Consider the following 20,601-nt stretch of genomic DNA (forward strand, 5'->3'; position numbering starts at 1 on the left):
GGCTCCCTTGGGGCCACAAGGGTCCCCTGGTGTTAATTCCATCCTGGGCCCCTTAATTATTTACTAGGCCATTATTAGGACACACCACACCTGATCTTCCAGCTCCAAATCCATGGCTATTGGCTAGCTAGTAGCGGAGAGGAGTCCATAAACTCTAGATGCTGCCCTGCTTGGATCTTCCAGAAAATGAGATAGACAAAGCAAAGACAGAGAAAGAGAGAAAGACTAGTCTGAACTAAGTAAGAACCCCAGCAACACAATTGGTTTATTGTCATGACATGCCAGAGCTTAATTTCAATGACAGAGTTGCAATGGAAGAGAACAAAGAGAGAGAGAGAGAGAACTTACAAATTCACTCTGTAAGTGTTACAGCAACACTCATTGGTGTACAATAATCCCAGTGTTGGTTTTAATAACCAGTGTTAAACTGAAACCAAGCACATCATTATCATATTTCCCAGCATGCTCTATTGCAGGTAGAGTTTTAGAATTGTTTCAATAAACAGTACCAGTAAAAGGTTTGGAAACACCTACTCATTCAAGGGTTTTTCTAGATTTTTACTATTTTTAATTTGAAATAACACATATGGAATCACGTAGTAAACAAAAAAGTTTTAAACAAATCAAAATATATTTTATATGTGAGATTCTTCAAAGTAGCAACCCTTTACCTTGATGACAGCTTTGCACAGTCTTGGTATTCTCTCAGCCAGCTTCATGAGGTAGTCACCTGGAATGCATTTCAATTAACAGGTGTGCCTTGTTAAAAGTCAATATGTGGAATTTCTTTCAAGGTAGGGGTGGTATACAGAAAATAGCCCTATTTAGTTAAAGACCAATCTATATAATGGCAAAAACAGCAGAAATAAGCAAAGAGAAATCAGTCCATCATTACTTTAAGACATGAAGGTCAGTCAATCCAGAAAATGTCAAGAACTTTGAGTTTATTCAAGTGCAATCGCAAAACCATCAAGCGCTATGATGAAACTGGCTCTCATGAGGACTACCACAGGAAAGGAAGACCCAGAGTTACCTCTGCTGCAGAGGATAAGTGCATTAGAGTTAACTGCACCTCAGATTGCAGCTCAAATAAATACTTCACAGAGTTCAAGTAACAGACACATCTCAACATCAACTATTCAAAGGAGACTGTGAATCAGGCCTTCATGGCCAAATTGCTGCAAAGAAACCACTACTAAAGGACACCAATAATAAGAAGAGACTTGCTTGGGCCAAGAAACATGAGCAATGGACATTAGATCTGTGGAAATCTGTCCTTTGGTCGGATTAGTCAAAATGTGATATTTTTGGTTCCAACCACCGTGTCGCAGAGTAGGTGAATTGATGATCTCTGTATGTGTAGTTCCCACCGTGAAGCATGGAGGAAGAGGTGTGATGGTGCTTTTCTGGTGACACTGCCAGTGATTTATTTAGAATTCAAGGCACACTGAACCAGCATGGCTACCACAGCATTCTGCAACGATACGCCATCCCATCTAGTATGTGCTTAGTGGGACTATCATTTGTTTTTCAACAGGCTGTGTAAGGGCTATATACCAAGAAGGAGAGTGATGCAGTGCTGCATCAGATGACCTGGCCTCCACAATCCCCTGACATCAACCCAATTGAGATGGTTTGGGATGAGTTGGACCGCAGAGTGAAGGAGAAGCAGCCAACAAGTGTTCAGCATATGTTGGGAGTTCTTCAAGACTGTTGGGAAAGCATTCCAGGACTACCTCATGAAGCAGGTTGAGAGAATGTCAAGAGTGTCTAAAACTGTCATCAAGGCCAAGGGTGGCTACTTTGAAGAATCTAAAATATAACATACATTTTGATTTGTTTAACACTTTTTTTGGTTACTACATGATTCCATATGTGTTATTTCATAGTTTTGATGTATTCACTATTATTCAACAATGTAGAAAATAGTACAAATCAAGAAAAACCCTTGAATGAGTAGGTGTGTTCAAACTTTTGACTGGTACTGTCTATGTTTTTTTTGCATGTAATCCAATCTGTGCCACTTGGGACTCTCGCAGCTGTTACTGAAATGGTTGTTCCAGTTAAGATGGTTTAGGTAGGGCCTCCCGAGTGGCACAGTGGTCTAAGGCACTGCCACTAGAGATCCTGGTTCGAGACCAGGCTCTGGCTGTGACCGGGAGACCCATGGGGTGGTGCACAATTGGCCATTTGTCCCATTGTGCATTAGCGACTCCTGTGGTGGGCTGGGCGCAGTGTACACTGACAAAGTTGCCAGGTGTACCGCATTTCCTCTTACACATTGGTGTGGCTGGCTTCTGGGTTGAGCAGGCAGTGCGGCTTGGCTGGGTTGTGTTTTGGAGGACACACGGCTCTCGACCTTCGCCTCTCCCGAGTCCGTACGGGAGTTGCAGCGATGGGACAAGATTGTAACTACCAATTGGATACCACGAAATTGGGGAGAAAAAGGAATAAAAAAAGATGGTAGTCTCATATTTTAATCTTCTCAACCCGGCAGTCAATCTGAATTAAAGTTGTGGTTGATTAAAAATCCCAAATGTTTGATATCCCCAAGCAAGTATAATGTTGCTTGCAGGCCTGATGTGGCCTGTAAAACCATGAGTTTCAGGTTACTGTATTAGGGTAAAACTAAGGCCTTGTGAAATACATGTTGTATTGTGTTAAATAATTCAATTTTAATGAGAACATATTTACTTAGGACTTCACTTGGTGAAGGCCACAGGACTTAAAGCTGATGAATGCAACAACCATGTTTCTGTCAGGAACAAATACAGTCATGGGTGGTAACTCTGCACTTCACTTGAAAGGCAAGGCACTCTGGGAAATATGCAAATAAGGCTTTACACTAAGCAGTGTGTTAATTCAACACTGACAAGTGTGGACTGTATAGACACTGGACCAGTGTTAAATGTAACACTGTCAGTGTTGATTTAACACTAGATAATTTGCTGTGTTGAATATGGCATGCATCTGTGCTTACTTGCATCATGCGAAGCCATTAAGCCAAGCATCCTTCTCAGAAGAACGAGTTGAGATGGCCTGACTTGACTGTACATTGTGGAATGTACTGTAGTATAGTTTTGCATTACGTCATTGTAGATATGCAAAGGGAGAGCGAAGGAATGCAAATATAACTCAATTTAGTATTGCTTCATACAATGACACACATAGTGGCATGTGTGTCAGTGTATGTCAAGGTCATTGAGTTCTCCATGTGTGGAAATGTGCCAACATTTCAGGGGGTGTGTCAAAATGTCACATGTCAATCAATGGCAGAATGTATTAAATATCCATATAATGAGCTATAGTGTGCTATATAGTGGAAAGTATATCAACATATCAGCATGTCCTGCTGTAATGTAAGTAATTATAGTGTAATGTATGTTAGTAATACTAAGTATACTGTATATCAAGAAAGTATGGATTGAGGTGTATAGTATGTTGCAGTGTGTACTAGTGTATTTTAGGACCAAATACTGATTGTATGTATGTGTGTATGAAAATAAATGTGTTAAATGTGGGGTTCCAACATATACTGTAATGTTGTGGTATTATTGCAGCACACCTGTTTCGAGGGTGGGTTGTATAGTGTACTGTAGTGTGTATTAGGGTAGTGTGGTGTATATCAGTTTGGTGTTGGTGTGTATTGTAATGTCCGGACAGGACCGGTGGTAAACTCCTATGACGCCTCCTCTATCTTCTCCCCAGCTGCTGCTGGCTCCTCCACCTTTTCCGCCTCTTCCACCTTTTCTACCACTTCAACCTTCTCTTCCTCTACAGCTGTGGCTGCCTCTGGCTGTGCCTCCGCTTCTGCCTTCTCTTCCTCTACGTCTGCTGGCGTACTCCCGATCTCCGGTGCGGTGGCAGCGCTCTCGGCTGGCGTCTCCACGGCAGCAGTACATTGCACACTCAGCGAGGTTGCCAGGTAGCCCACCAGGTCCATGTACTCCTCGAAGTTGACTTTACCGTCCTGGTTGGAGTCCAGGCCCTGTCGCATTTTCTTCACCGCCTCGGAGCTGTCCGTGTCCTGGGTGCAGAGTAGATACAGAGACGGGCAGACATGACTCAGTGGCGATGCCAGCAGAGTTGACCTCAGTAGTAACTGACCCCTTACATCACAAGGTGCAGTATTGTTTTGTGCAGCATGATTAATAGACATTCCTTGATTTAACCCAGTTTAAGAATTTATTCATTTTAGGTGCAACCCACCCTATTTTATTATGTTAGTCTCAAGGTCATCAGACTGCTAAACAGCCATCTCCAGCACATCAGAGGCAGCTGCCTATAGACATAGATTAGGAATCACTGGCCACTTTTAGAAATGGATCACTAGCCACTTTAAAAATGTTTCAGTCTCATATGTATAAAATGCACACTATTCTACGGTATCTTAGTCACTTTTAAATTGTGTTTACATATTGCATCACCCATTTCAAATGTATATACTGTATTGTATTCTATACTACACCACTGACTGTTAAACAGCCACCTCCAGCACATCAGAGGCTGCTGCCTACAGACATAGATTAGGAATCACTGGCCACTTTAAGGAAATGAAACACTAGCCACTTGAATAATGTCTCCGTTTCTTGCATTACTGATCTCATATGTATAAATTGAACTGTGCTAAATACTATTCTACGGTATCTTAGTCACTTTAATTGTGTGTAAAAATTGCATCACCCATTTCATATGTATATACTGTACTCTATACTATGCCACTGTATCTTAGTCCAATGCTGCTCTGACATATATGTATATATATTCTTAATCCATTCCTTACTTATATGTACAGTTGAAGTCGGAAGTTTACATACACTTAGGTTGGAGTCATTAAAACTCGTTGTTCAACCACTCCACAAATTTCTTGTTAACAAACTATAGTTTTGGCAAGTCAGTTAGGATATCTACCTTGTGCATATGACACAAGTCATTTTTCCAACAATTGTTTACAGGCGGATTATTTCACTGTATCACAATTCCAGTGTGGGTACATCATGTTGTGGGGGTGCTTTGCTGCAGGAGGGACTGGTGCACTTCACCAAATAGATGGCATCATGAGGTAGGAAAATTATGTGCATATATTGAAGCAACATCTCAAGGCAACAGTCAGGAGGTTAAAGCTTGGTCGCAAATCGGTCTTCCAAATGGACAATAACTCCAAGCATACTTCCAGAGCAAAATGGCTTAAGGAAAACAAAGTCAATGTATTGGAGTGGCCATAACAAAGCCCTGACCTCAATTCTATAGAACATTTGTGGGCAGCACTGAAAAAGCGTGTGCGAGCAAGGAGGCCTACAAACCTGACTCAATTACACCAGCTCTGTCACGAGGAATGGGCCAAAATTCACCAAACTTATTGTGGGAAGCTTGTGAGTCTACCCGAAATGTTTGACCCAAGTTAAACGATTTAAAGGCAATGCTGCCAAATACTAATTGAGTAAACTTTGCATGTAAACTTCTGACCCACTGGCAATGTGATGAAAGAAATAAAAGCTGAAATGAATCATTCTCTCTACTATTATTCTGACATTTCACATTCTTAAAATAAAGTGGTGATCCTAACTCACAATTCCTGACATTTAACCTAGTAAAAATTCGGTACCTTCCGGCATTTAGAAATTGTTCCCAAGGATGAACCAGACTTGTGGAGGTCTTGGCTGATTTCTTTTGATTTTCCCATGATGTCAAGCAAAGAGGCACTGAGTTTGAAGGTTGACCTTGAAATACATCCACAGGTACACCTCCAATTGACTCAAATGATGTCATTTAGTCTATCAGAAGCTTCTAAAGCCATGACATAATTTTCTGGGATTTTCCAAGCTGTTTAAAGACAGCTTCTGACCCAGTGAAAATGTGATACAGTGAATTGTAAGTGAGATAATCTGTCTGTAAACAATTGTTGGAAAAATGATGTGCTAACAAGAAATTTGTGGAGTGGTTGAAAAACTAGGTTTAATGACAGCAACCTAAGTGTATGTAAACTTACGACTTCAACTATATATATATATATATATGTATATATATATATATATATATATATATACATATATACACACACTACTGTTCAAAAGTTTGATGTCACTTAGAAATGTCCTTATTTTTGAATAAAGAAAAAAAGAAAGAAAAGCACATTTTTTTGTCCATTAAAATAACATCAAATTGATCAGAAATACAATGTAGACATTGCAAATGTTGTAAATGACTATTGTAGCTGGAAACTGCAGATTTTTCTATGGAATATCTACATAGGCGTACAGAGGCCCATTATCAGCAACCATCACTCCTATTTTCCAATGGCACGTTTTGTTAGCTAATCCAAGATTATAATTTTAAAAGGCTAATTGTTCATTAGAAAACGCTTTTACAATTATGATAGCACAGCTGAAAACTGTTGTCCTGTTTAAAGAAGCAATAAAACTGGCCTTCTTTAGACTAGTTGAGTATCAGGAGCATCAGCATTTGTGGGTTCGATTACAGGCTCAAAATGACCAGAAACAAAGATCCTTCTTCTGAAACTCGTCAGTCTATTCTTGTTCTGAGAAATGAAGTCTATTCCATGCGAGAAATTGCCATGAAACTGAAGATCTCGTACAACGCTGTGTACTACTCCCTTCACAGAACTGCGCAAACTGGCTCTAACCAGAATAGAAAGAGGTGTGGGAGGCCCCGGTGCACAAATGAGCAAGACGACAAGTACATTAGAGTGTCTGGTTTGAGAAACAGACGCCTCACAACTCCTCAACTGGCAGCTTTATTAATTGTAACTACCCATCCCGGATCCGGGAGTGTTGTCATCAACTGACACTAATTAGCATAACGCAACAGACATAAATATTACTAGAAAATATTCATATTCATGAAATCACAAGTGAAATATATTGAAACACAGCTTAGCCTTTTGTTAATCAACCCATCATCTCAGATTTTGAAAATATGCTTTACAGCCAAAGCAAGACAAGCATTTGTGTAAGTTTATCGATAGCCTAGCATAGCATTATGCCTAGCTAGCAGCAGGCAACCTGGTCATGAAAATCAGAAAAGCAATCAAATGAAATCGTTTACCTTTGATGAGCATCGGATGTTTTCACTCACAAGACTCCCAGTTAGATAGCAAATGTTCCTTTTTTCAAAAAATATTATTTTTGTAGCCGAAATAACTCCGTTAGTTCTTCACGTTTGGCTGAGAATTCGGTCACGACAACGCCAAAAAATATTCAAAATTAGCTCCATAATATCGACAGAAACATGGCAAACGTTGTTTATAATCAATCCTCAAGGGGTTTTTCAAATATCTATTCGATAATATATCAACCGGGACAGGTGGCTTCTTAGTAGCAAAGAGAGAAACAATGGCTGCATTTGTCTTTTACGCACAAAACACTCTGAGAGACTCCAGCTGACCACTGACGCAATGTTGACGTTCAGGCTCATTTTTCAAAATAAAAGCCTGAAACTATGTATTGTGACACTAGAAACATTAGGGAAGCCATAGAAAAAGGAATCTGGTTGATATCTCATTCACTGCTCAATAGGGACGCATAGGAACGCAGAGCTTTCTAAATAAGAGTCCCTTCCTGATTGGATTTTTCTCAGACTTTCGCCTGCAATATCAGTTCTGTTATACTCACAGACAATATTTTTTTGGAAACTTTAGAGTGTTTTCTATCCTAAGCTGTCAATTATATGCATTATTCTAGCATCTTGTCCTGACAAAATAGCCTGTTTACTTTGGGAACGTTATTTTTCCGAAAATGACAATAGTGCCCCCTAGATTCAACAGGTTAAATAGTACCCGCAAAACACTAGTCTTAACTTCAACAGTGAGGACCTGTTCTTGGCACAGTTGCAAAGAAAAAGCCATATCTCAGACTGGCCAATAAAAATAAAAGATTAAGATGGGCAAAAGAACACAGACACTGGACAGAGGAAGATAGGGAAAAACGTGTTATGGACAGACGAATCTAAGTTTGAGGTGTTTGGATCACAAAGAAGAACATTCATGAGATGCAGAAAAAATGAAAAGATGCTGGAGGAGTGCTTGACGCCATCTGTCAAGCATGGTGGAGGCAATGTGATGTTCTGGGGGTGCTTTGGTAGTGGTAAAGTGGGAGATTTGTACAGGGTAAAAGGGAACTTGAAGAAGGAAGGCTATCACTCCATTTTGCAACACCATGATATATCCTGTGGACAGCGCTTAATTGGAGCCAAATTCATCCTACAACAGGACAATGACCCAAAGCACAGCTCCAAACTATTTTTAACCTTCATGTAACTTGGCAAGTCAGTTAAGAACATTCTGTATTCTGTCTATAATGGAGTGGCCAGCACAGTCACCGGATCTCAATCGTATTGAGCTGTTATGGGAGCAGCTTGACCGTAAGAAGTGCCCATCAAGCCAACCCAACTTGTGGAAGGTGCTTCAGGAAGCATGGGGTGAAATATCTTCAGATTACCTCAACAAACTGGAATGCCAAAGGTCTACAAAGCTGTATTGCTGCAAATGGAGGATTCTTTGACGAAAGCAAAGTTTGAAGGACACCATTATTATTTCAATTAAAAATCATTATTTATAACCTTGTCAACGTCTTGACTATATTTCCTATTCATTTTGCAAGTAATTTCATTTATGTTTTCATGGAAAACAAGGACATTTCTAAGTGACCCCAAACTTTTGAACGGTAGTGTATATAACATTTTATTGGTTGTAAGAAGAGTCACAAGCTTGATATGGTCATTGGAATAAGGGACCAAATACTAAACATTTGACTACTTTATTCATAAGAATCTTTAGGTGTCAATAATTTTGACCCATACCTTTTTGAGAAAACATTTTATTACTTGTTAAACAAAATCTCTTTCTCTGAGCAATTGAATTAGTATAAATAATATAGCTCAGCAAAAAATAATATAGCTTAGCATTTGAATTACTTATTTTATGTAGTCATTATTGATCCTCTTTATCAAGGGTGACAATAATTTCGGACCACCACTGTATGTGTGACGAATAAAGTGATATTAAGCTTAACAAATATAGTTCAGTCAAAGAGTTCAGAAAGGTGTAGTATTTATAGCTGGTGAGTGTGGAGGCTGCTGTCTAACTGACCATCATGATGTTGTGGAGTTGGCTCTTCACCAGCTTCTGGAAGTCATTCCCTCCCAAACTCTCCTTCCCCTTGGCTGACTTCAGGAAGACACCAACTATAGTCTGAATGGCCGACTCCATGACTGCTCTCTCTGCCCAGAGAAAGAAGGGTAGGGTGTGGTAAGTTTTTTTTGACAAGGTGGTTGAGAGAGAGAGAGAGAGAGAGAGAGAGAGAGAGAGAGAGAGAGAGAGAGAATTTTATTTGTCACGTGCCAAATGCCTTAGTGAAATGCTTACTTACAAGCCCTTAACCAACAAAACAGTTGTAACAAATAAATGTAACAAATAATTAAAGAGCAGCAGTAAAATAACAATAGCGAGGCTATATACAGGGGGTACTGGTACAGAGTCAATGTGCGGGGGCACCGGTTAGTCGTGGTAATCAAGGTAATATGTACATGTAGGTAGAGTTATTAAAGTGACTATGCATAGATAATAACAGAGAGTAGCAGCAGTGTAAAAGAGGGGGGGCAATGCAAATAGTCTGGGTAGCTATTTGATTAGATGTTCAGGAGTCTTATGGCTTGGGGGTAGAAGCTGTTTTAGAAGCCTCTTGGACCTAGACTTGGCTGGAGTCTATGACAATTTTTATGGCCTTCCTCTGACACAGCCTGGTATAGAGGTCCTGTATGGCAGGAAGCTTGGCCCCAGTGATGTACTTGCGGTCAGAGACCGAGCAGTTGCCTAACCAGGCAGTGATGCAACCCGTCAGGATGCTCTCGATGGTGCAGTTGTATCCTTTTGAGGATCTGGTGACCCATGACAAATCTTTTCAGTCTCCTGAGGGGGAATAGGTTTTGTTGTGCCCTCTTCACAATTGTCTTGGTGTGTTTGGAACATGTTTTTTTGCTAGTGATGTGGACACTAAGGAACTTGAAGCTCTCAACCTGCCCCACTACAGAGCCTCTTCGATGAGAATGGGGGCATGCACGGTCCTCATTTTCCTGTAGTCCACAATGATCTCCTTTATCTTGATCACGTTGAGGGAGGGTTTATTGTTCTGGCACCACACGGCAGCGTCTCAGATCTCCTCCCTATAGGCTGTCTAGTCGTTGTCTGTGATCAGGCCTACCACTGTTGTTTCATCTGCAAACTTAACGATGGTGTTGGAGTCGTGCCTGGCAGTGCAGTCATGAGTGAACAGGGAGTACAGGAGGGGACTGAGCATGCACCCCTAATGGGCCCCTGTGTTGAGGATCAGTGTGGCGGATGTGTTATTACCTACCCATACCACCTGGGGGTGGCCCGTCAGGAAGTTCAGGATCCAGTTGCAGAGGGAGGTGTTTAGTCCCAGGGTCCTTAGGTTAGTAATGAGTTTCGAGGGCACTATGGTGTTGAACGCTGAGTTGTAGTCAATGATTAGCATTCTCACATAGGTGTTTCTTTTGTCCAGGTGTGAAGGAGCAGTGTGGAGTGAAATAGTGATTGCATCATCTGTGGACCTGTTGGGGCGGTATGCAAATTGGAGAGGGTCTAGGGTTTCTGGGATAATGGTGTTGATGTGAGCCATGACCAGCCTTTCAAAGCATTTCATGGCTACAGACGTGAGTGCTACGGGTCGGTAGTCATTTAGGCAGGTTACCTTAGTGTTCTTCTGCACAGTGACTATGTTGGTCTGCTTGAAACATGTTGTTATTACAGACTCAGACAGGGAGAGGTTGAAAATGTCAGTGAAGACACTTACCAGTTGGTCAGACCATGCTCAGAGTATACGTCCTGGTAATCCATCTGGGCCTGCGGCCTTGTGAATGTTGACCTGTTTAAAGGTCTTACTCACATTGGCTGCGGAGAGCGTGATCACACAGTCATCCGGAACAGCTGATGCTCTCATGCATGTTTCAGTGTTACTCGCCATGAAGCAAGCATAGAAGTAATTTAGCTTGTCTGGTAGGCACTGGGCAGCTCTCGGCTGTGCATCTCTTTGTAGTCTGTAATAGTTTGCAAGCCCTTCCACATCCGATGAGCGTCGGAGCCGGTGTAGCACAATTCGATCTTAGTTGACGCTTTGACTGTTTGATGGTTCATTGGAGGGCATAGCGGGATTTCTTAAAAGCGTCCGGGTTAGAGTCTCGCTCCTTGAAAGCGGCAGCTCCACCCTTTAGCTCAGTGCGGATGTTGCCTGTAATCCATGGCTTCCTGTTGGGGTATGTCACTGTAGGGCCGACGTCATCGATGCAATTATTATTGATCATTGATGAAGCCAGTGACTGATGTGGTGTACTCCTCAATGCCATCGGAAGAATCCCGGAACATATTCCAGTCTGAGAGTCACTGGTGCTTCCTGTTGTCTTTTTTGCTTGTTGAGCAGGAATCAGGAGGATAGAATTATGGTCAGATTTGCCAAATGGGGGTCGAGGGAGAGCTTTGTACACGTCTCTCCAGATCCTCTCAAGTTCTGTCAAGTTGGATGGGAGCGTTGCGGCACAGCTATTTTCAGGTGTCTCCAGAAATGTTTGATCAGGTTCAATTCCGGGCTCTGGCTGGGCCACTCAAGGACATTCAGAGACTTCTCCCGAAGCCACTCCTGCATTGTCTTGGCTGTGTGCTTAAGGTCGTTGTCCTGATGGAAGGTAAACCTTCGCCCCAGTCCGAGGTCCTGAGCAATATGGAGCAGGTTTTTATCAAGGATCTCTCTGTACATTACTCCGCTCATCTTTCCTTCGATCCTGACTAGTCTCCCAGTCTCTGCCACTGAAAAACAACCCTACAGCATGATGCTGCCACCACCATGCTTCACCGTAGGGATGCCAGGTTTCCTCCAGACGTGACGCTTGACATTCAGGCCAAAGAGTTCAATCTTGTTTTTTTCAGACCAGAGAATCTTGTTTCTCATGGTCTGAGAGTCCTTTAGGTGCTTTTTGACGAACTCCAAGCGGGCTGTAATGTGCCTTTTACTGAGGAGTGGCTTCCGTCTGGCCACTCTACCATCGAGGCCTGATTGGTGGAGTGCTGCAGAGATGGTTGTCCTTCTGGAAGGTTCTTCCATATCCACAGAGGAACTCTGGAGTTCTGTCAGAGTGACCATCGGGTTCTTGTTCACCTCCCTGACCAAGGCCCTTCTCCCGCAATTGCTCAGTTTGGCCGGGCGGCCAGCTCTAGGAAGAGGCTTGGTGGTTCCAAACTTCTTCCATTTAAGAATGAAGGAGGCCACTGTGATCTTGCGGACCTTCAACGCTACAGACATTTTTTGGTACCCTTCCCCAGATCTGTGCCTCGACACAATCATGTCTCGGAGCTCTACGGAGCTATCGTGTCTCGGAGCTCTAATTCCTTCGACATCATGGTTTGGTTTTTGCTTTGACATGCACTGTCAATTGTGGGACCTTATATAGACCAAATCATGTCCAATCAATTAAATTTACCACAGGTGAGATCAAGTTTTAGAATCAACAACTTGTAGAATTTCTCCAATCAAGTTGTAGAAACTAGAGGTCGACCAATTATGATTTTTCAACGCCGATACCGATACCGGTTATTGGAGGACCAAAAAAAAGCCAATACCGATTAATCGGACGATTTTTTACATTTATTGTAATAATGACAATTACAACAATACTGAATGAACACTTATTTTAACTTAATATAATACATAAATAAAATCAATTTAGCCTCAAAAAAATAATGAAACATGTTCAATTTGGTGTAAATAATGCAAAAACAAAGTGTTGGAGAAGAAAGTAAAAGTGCAATATGTGCCATGTAAGAAAGCTAACGTTTAAGTTCCTTGCTCAGAACATGAGAACATATGAAAGCTAAGAAGTTTTAGGTTGTAGTTATTATAGGACTATTTATCTCTATGCCATTTGTATTTCATATACCTTTGACTATTGGATGTTCTTATAGGCACTTTAGTATTGCCAGTGTAACAGTATAGCTTCCGTCCCTCTCCTCCTACCTGGGCTCGAACCTGGAACACAACGACAACAGCCACCCTCGAAGCAGCATTACCCATGCAGAGAAAGGGGAACAACAACTCCAAGTCTCAGAGCAAGTGACGTTTGAAAGGCTATTAGCGCGCACCCCGCTAACGAGCTAGCCATTTCACATTGGTTACACAAACCTAATCTCGGGAGTTGATAGGCTTGAAGTCATAAACAGCGCAATGTTTGACGCACAACGAAGAGCTGCTGGCAAAACGCACAAAAGTGCTGTTTGAATGAATGCTTACGAGCCTGCTGTTGCCTACCACCGCTCATTCAGAATGCTCTATCAAATAATAGACTTAATTATTTTATTTTACCTTTATTTATATATATAACATAATAACACACAGAAATACAAGCCTTAGATCATTAATATGATCGAATCCGGAAACTATCATCTCGAAAACAAGACGTTTATTCTTTCAGTGAAATACGGTACCGTTCCGTATTTTATCTAAGGGGTGGCATCCATTAGTCTAAATATACCTGTTACATTCCACAACCTTCAATGTTATGTCATAATTACGTAAAATCCTGGCAAATTAGGCGGCCCAAACTGTTGCATATACACTGACTCTGCGTGCAATAAACTCAAGAGAAGTGACACAATTTCACCTGGTTAATATTGCCTTCTAACCTGGATTTCTGTTAGATAAATATGCAGGTTTAAAAATATATACTTCTGTGTATTGATTTTAAGAAAGGCATTGATGTTCATGGTTAGGTACACAATGGAGCAACGATACGCACCGCATCGATTATATTTAACGCAGGACACGCTAGATAAACTAGTAATATCATCAACCATGTGTAGTTAACTAGTGATTATGATTGATTGATTGATTGATTTTTATAAAATAAGGTTAATGCTAGCTAGCAACTTACCTTGGCTTACTGCATTCGCGTAACAGGCAGTCTCCTCGTGGAGTGCAATGAGAGGCAGGTGGTTAGAGCGTTGGACTAGTTAACAGGTTGCAAGATTGAATCCCCCGAGCTGACAAGGTGAAAATCTGTTGTTCTGCCCCTGAACGAGGCAGTTAACCCACCGTTCCTAGGCCATCATTGAAAATAAGAATGTGTTCTTAACTGGCTTGCCTAGTTAAATAAAGATTAAATAAAGATGCGTACATTTTTTTGTTATGAAAACTTGAAATCGGCCCTAATTAATCGGCCATTCTGATTAATCGGTCGTCCTCTAGTTGAAACATCTCAAGGATGATCAATGGAAACGAGATGCACCTGATCTCAATTTTGAATTTTTATTTTTAATACATGGCAAACATTTCTAAAAACCTGTTTTCGCTTTGCCATTATGGGGCATTGTGTGCAGATTGATGAGGAACATTTTTATTTCTATTTTAGAATAAGGCTGTAACGTAACTAAATGTGGAAAAAGGGTAGGGGTCTGAATACTTACTGAATGCACTGTAATTATTTTTGTGACAATCTAATTTAAGGAGACAAAAATAGGCACCACAGTGGAAAAATAAACAGTGAATATCCCTGAGATATACAAAGGCTTGTCGTTTCAGGTGTTGTGTCTGGAACTTCTTGGTAGGATAGGGTAGGTAGGCGACAGACAGGCGATGCGCGATAAACTAAGAAGGTGATAGAGAGTCTGACTGAGAGACAAGCGGCGATGCACAATGGAAGTTCTGATCTTTGATAGGTCATCTGATCTACTGAAGCCACCACACGGCCAGGGCTTCAGATTACCTCAGGGATTACCTGCCTGCTCTCAACCTTTTTCTAGCTCTCTCTTGCGATCTTTCTCTCTTTCTTTATGTCTCTCTCTCGCTTCCTCTATCTCTCTTTTTCATTCTTTATCTGTCTCGCTCTGTCTCTTTTATGTCTCTCTCTATCTCTGTTACCTTACTCACACCCTTATGCACTGCACACACTCATGTGATTTCAAAAGGCATTTCAAGATTTTGTGAGGGACAGACATTTTACATAGTGAATATGTTAGTGTGTGTGTGTATGTGTGTGCTGTATGCCCCTGAGTTTATATATGAGTAATACGGTTGTATGTACAGTATCAGTCAAAAGTTTGGACACACCTACTCATTCAAGGATTTTTCTTTATCTTTACTATTTTCTACATTGTAGAATAATAGTGAAGGCATCAAAACTATTAAATAACACATATGGAATCATGTAGTAACCAAAAAAGTGTTAAACTAATCTAAATATATTTTAGATTTAATTTTCTTTAAAGTGGCCACCCTTTGCCTTGACAACAACTTTGCACACGCTTGGCATTCTCTCAACCAGCTTCACCTGGAATCCAACAGTCTTGAAGGAGTTTCTACATATGCTGTGCACTTTTTGGGTGCTTTTCCTTCACTCTACAGTCCAACTCATTCAGAACTATCTCAATTGAGTTGAGGTTGGGTGATTGTGGAGGCCTGGTCACCTGATGCAGCACTACATCACTCACCTTCTTGGTCAAGTGGGGCGGCAGGGTAGCCTAGTGGTTAGAGCGTTGGACTAGTAACCGGAAGGTTGCGAGTTCAAACCCCCGAGCTGACAAGGTACAAATCTGTCGTTCTGCCCCTGAACAGGCAGTTAACCCACTGTTCCCAGGCCGTCATTGAAAATAAGAATTTGTTCTTAACTGACTTGCCTGGTTAAATAAAGGTAAAATAAAATAAAATAAAAAAAAGTAGCCCTTACACAGCCTGGAGGTGTGTTGGGTCATTGTCCTGTTGAAAAACAAATGATAGTCCACTAAGCGCAAACCAGATGGGATGGCGTATTGCTGCAGAACGCTGTGGTAGCCATGCTGGCTAAGTGTGCCTTGAATTCAAAATAAATTACAGACAGTGTCACCAGCGAAGAACCCTGCACCATCACACCTCCTCCTCCATGCATCACGGTGGGAACCACACATGCGACGATAATCAGTTCACCTACTCTGAGTCTCACAAAGACACAGCGGTTGAAAGAAAATATTTCAAATTTGGATTCATCAGACCAAAGGGCAGATTTCCACTGGTCTAATGTAAATTGCTCATGTTTCTTGGTCCAAGCAAGTCACTTCTTATTGGTGTCCTTTAGTAGTGGTTTCTTTGCAGCAATTCGACCATGAAGGCCTGAACAGTTGTTGAGATGTGTGTGTTACTTGAACTTTGTGAAGCATTTATTTGGGCTGCAATCGGGGGGTGCAGTTAACTCTAATGAACTTATCCTCTGCAGCAGAGGTAACTCTGGGGCTTCCTTTCCTGTGGCAGTCCTCATGAGAGACAGTTTCATCATATAGCTTGATGGTTTTTGCGACTGCACTTGAAGAAACTTTCAAAGTTCTTGAAATTTTCCGGATTGACTGACCGTCATGTCTTAAAGCAATGATGGACTCGATGGACTCAATGATAGAGTCGTTGCTCTTAGCTTTTTTGAGCTGTTCTTGCCATAATATGAACTTGGTCTTTTACCAAATAGGGTTATCTTCTGTATACCACCCCTACCTTGCCACAACACAACTGATTGGCTCAAACGCATTAAGAAGGAAAGAAATTCCACAAATGTACTTTTAATAAGGCACACCTGTTAATTGAAATACATTCCAGGTGACTACCTAATGAAGCTGGTTGAGAGAACGCCAAGAGTGTGCCAAGCTGTCATCAAGGCAAAGGGTGGCTATTTTGAAGAATCTAAAATCTAAAATATATTTAGATTTGTTAACACTTTTTTGGTTACTACATGACTCCATATGTTTTATTTCATAGTTTTGATGTATTCACTATTATTCTACAATGTAGAAAATAGTCCAAATAAAGAAAACCCCTGAAATGAGTAGGTGTTTCCAAACTTTTGCCTGGTACTGCATGTAATATAGGCCATGAGTGTAGGACTGATTGCACGAGATATGCGTGATATGTGTCCTATTACTCACAATAGACAGCTGTATGTGTAAGATTGCCCTCACACTGAGCAAAAATACAATGCATGCCAGTGAGTGACACATCCATGCAGGAATTTCATAAATTTTTGTCAGTGGAGATCAGTTAAACATGATAGGAATTTACAGGCCAACTCTGCACCAAGCTAGTGAACGGAGATGTTAAGTTGGCCAACCTCACTCGTTTGTCAACTTATTTAAATGTAGCACACAAAGTACACACACACATCTGCCAAGAAAAAGCATACACTGTAAAGGGGTTACTGTGAATTTGACAGTAGTTTACAGGCAGCTCGGTGGCACGTGAAAATCTGTATTTCATATTACAGTACACCTACTGTAATATAGATACAGTATCAAAGAAAGTCCTGTGTAAATGATACACAGTACAATAAAGTAATATTCACTGTATTATACTGTAAAAAAGTAAATGCTACCATAATCGGAATGAATGAATGGATTAATTAAATGTTTTTTACTGTAAATACTAGGGATTGGTGCAAGTAGATTAGATCCTAAGTGTTTACACATTACAGTACAGTATATTACTGAATATTTGGTGTTTAATTTCACTTTCACTTCTAGAGGTCTTAAAGAAAGGTCTAAGCCATCTGACCAAGATGTTTTAATGGGGTCAAGTTTAAGGAGCTCCTTTAGCACCTCGGACTCAGTGACCGCCTGCAGGGAGAAACTTTGTAGCGGGGCTGGGGAATAAGATGGAGAAGCGTCGAGGCTAGTCGCATTAGAAGGGGTGAGAGATGAGGAAATGTTGGACGGGCCAGGAGGCATGGCTGAGTAAAATAGGAATCCTGACTTATTAAAGTGCTCAGCCATGTGCTTCTTGTTACAGTGCACCTTATAGCTTTTTACAATAGACTTTCGCTTGTTAAATCTGTTTTTGGAAATCCAAGGGGGCTTTTGAGAAGGTAAATAAATCTGCCATTGTAAAGAAACATGTCACACTTCAGCACCCCCTCATCACCTTCTTCTCCCCTCTCTTCCAACCCCTCCTTCTCCTAGTGCAATCACCACATCCACAGGCTACAGGCAATTAGGAAACATGGATATTAGCCTAATTATGCTGAGAAAGAGCGTGGGCAACAGATTAAAAGCTACACTTTCATTGTCCACTCTGACAAGCTCCAAGAAATACTGTCAACCGCAACCGGTACTAAGTCTGACCCTGTGGTTCTAACACTCTTTACTGTTACTAAATCTACATTAACACCATACATTGATTGATACCAATTACCGAAGAGACATGTGTTATTATGTGGTTATATATAGACCTACCATATATGTGATTGAAAAGAGCCAACTGATAAGGGTAAAGTCCAAAGAGAGTGTAGTAGCTACTCTCTATACTCTTTATAGACTCTTTATAGACTTGAGGCATTAGAGTAGGCTGTTTGGATAAACATATATTCTTTCTGATTATTGAAATGTAAAAAGTTGTACAGTTAGATTGTTTTTAATTGCACTATGAATTGACATGCAAAATCTAAATAAAAAGGTGAAGCCCAAGGAGAAACATTGATAAGTAGGCCTAACGGATCCATGCGCACCAGAGTTCACACCTTCGCGGATGTTGGCCTACATGAACCACAATGACCTGTCATTCCATGGTAATCCTCAAACTCTTTACAACAAAACCCACAGTCACTATTCTTGCACTGCCATTTCTGTCCTATTCTTACATGTATTATTTACTTGGTGGACTGGCTGCAACCTGGCTATGCCTTCTCACAGTCAAGGTCAGTGACAGTCAACCTCATCTCCAAACTAATGAACACAGGGCTTCTATTACTTAGCCAACGTCACAAGGACAGCTCTGACCCCACCTCAGTTCCGACACACACCAACTATTATGTCGAGCAAAGGCCAAAAAACAACTCAGCAAATAATTAAATATAGACACCCAGAGGTTTTCCGTTTCACTCCAGAGCCCAAAGTAGATTGAGTGTTGCCTTTCCAAATGGGCGAATGTGATACAGTACGTGCTCTGAGTAATGACAATACTACCGCTTGTGTGGCATGAAATATTAAGAGAGGAACAAGTTAGGTTGTGGCTATATACTTTAGCTAAAATGCAAAAAGTTGTCTGTGATGAGATTCGAACTCGCAAGGGTGGTTGAGTGGGCGTATAACGCAAACGTCTAGCAACCCAAAGGTCACAGACAACTTTAGCATTTTAGCAACTTTCAATTACTTACTACTTTTTAGATACGTTGCAACTACTTAGCATGTTAGATAACCCTTCCCCTAACTCTAATCTTAACCCTTTTAACTAACCCTTCCCCTAACCTTAACCCTTCCCCTAAACCTAACCTTAATAACCCTTTAACCTAACTCCTAAACTTAACCCTAACCCCTAGTCTAGCTAACATTAGAAAGCTAATTAACGTTAGCCACCTAGCAACATAGCTAAATTCGTAACATTTGATCGTTTTTGCAAATTCGCAACATATAATACAAATCATACAAAATGGGTGATGTACATCCACAATTAATAGATACCACCGTAACATGTCATACTAAATGGAGTGTCTCACATTTATGTACAGAACAATGCGAAATGCTCTGAGGCCAGGTTGATTGGAGTGGCAGCAAGTCTTAAACCTTTAATTACAGTAAAATACTGTGAAATACAAATCCTTCCCCTCAACTAATTTAATGAATCCATTAATTCATTCCGATTACGGTAGCATTTACTTTTACAGTTGAATACAGTCATGTACTGTGCGTCATTAAAGTGCTTGCTTTGATACCATATTACAGTAGGTGTACTGTACTGTAATATGAAATACAGGTAACATCTTTACAGTGTAGGTTTAATATGTTCTTTAAATAGTCAATACATTTTAGGCCAGTTGTACAAACCAAACAGGCTCATATTGCTCATGGTAGGCTAGATGATCGATCCGTTTTACAAAAGAGGCACACTTATCGGCTATTTTTGGGTTGAGAGTGCACTCGCTATGACTGATCAATAATGATCAAGAAGGGCTATGCAATTATGATAAATAATGCACTACTGACATATATTTAAATCGTTTTTTTGCCCTTTAAAATCGAACGTTACTTGCTACTTAAAAAAAACAAACAGTCTTTCTTGAAGTCTCTAACAGCTTCGTCATTGGCACTGTCTCTTAGAGCGTATACGTTTCACGAGACAGTTCCTGCAAGGGTGTATCTAAAACGTGGCATAAGCGTTATGATTTAAGCACGTTTACAGTGCAAAACTTTTTCAATAAAGCATGATCAAAATATGTAACTCACCAAATACTTCCTACAGGGCAAGCAAACAGTGCAAATGTGCCCAATTTTGTGTTTATTTTCCCGTCTATGTCCTCGGTTTGAGAACCCCCCCAAAAACGTGCCAAACTACAGCTGCAGAATCTCTTCCTTGATTTAGTTTTTTCTTAAACGTTTTTCCCCTGACAAGTCAAAGGGCGTGTACCTGGGAGAGTGCGAAAGTGGGGAATGTGTAAGAGAATGTGTAAGAGAGGGTAAAATGTATATCAACCTTGGAACATATTTTCTCTCTATTCTATTATCTTTGGCATGTGGTGCTAGTTTATGTCGTCTGATTTGCTTTGTTCGAGGCCAATAATTTGAGTAGGAGGGATATT

The 20,601-nt window shown here is 40.8% G+C and overlaps 1 protein-coding gene across 2 annotated transcripts; it reads right to left on the minus strand.

The window, feature by feature from the left end:
* Positions 1–234: 234 nt before the first annotated feature.
* On the minus strand, positions 235–20,553 carry LOC110495997 (protein S100-A16). 2 transcript variants are annotated; one of them, XM_021571598.3, is made up of 3 exons: positions 20,249–20,553; positions 9,107–9,237; positions 235–4,027 (listed from the first exon to the last, which is right to left on the minus strand). In XM_021571598.3, the coding sequence occupies exons 2-3, from the start codon at positions 9,224–9,226 to the stop codon at positions 3,680–3,682; spliced, it is 468 nt and encodes a 155-aa protein (XP_021427273.2). In that variant the 5' UTR covers positions 9,227–9,237; positions 20,249–20,553; the 3' UTR covers positions 235–3,679. The 2 variants fall into 2 exon arrangements, with proteins under 2 accessions (XP_021427273.2, XP_090064503.1); XM_090208377.1 differs by lacking the exon at positions 9,107–9,237 and having other exon boundaries at positions 20,249–20,397.
* Positions 20,554–20,601: the final 48 nt, after the last annotated feature.

The sequence above is a fragment of the Oncorhynchus mykiss genome, chromosome 18 (assembly GCF_057628025.1).
Source record: "Oncorhynchus mykiss isolate SJ-2025 chromosome 18, ASM5762802v1, whole genome shotgun sequence".
NCBI classification, from domain to species: domain Eukaryota; kingdom Metazoa; phylum Chordata; class Actinopteri; order Salmoniformes; family Salmonidae; genus Oncorhynchus; species Oncorhynchus mykiss.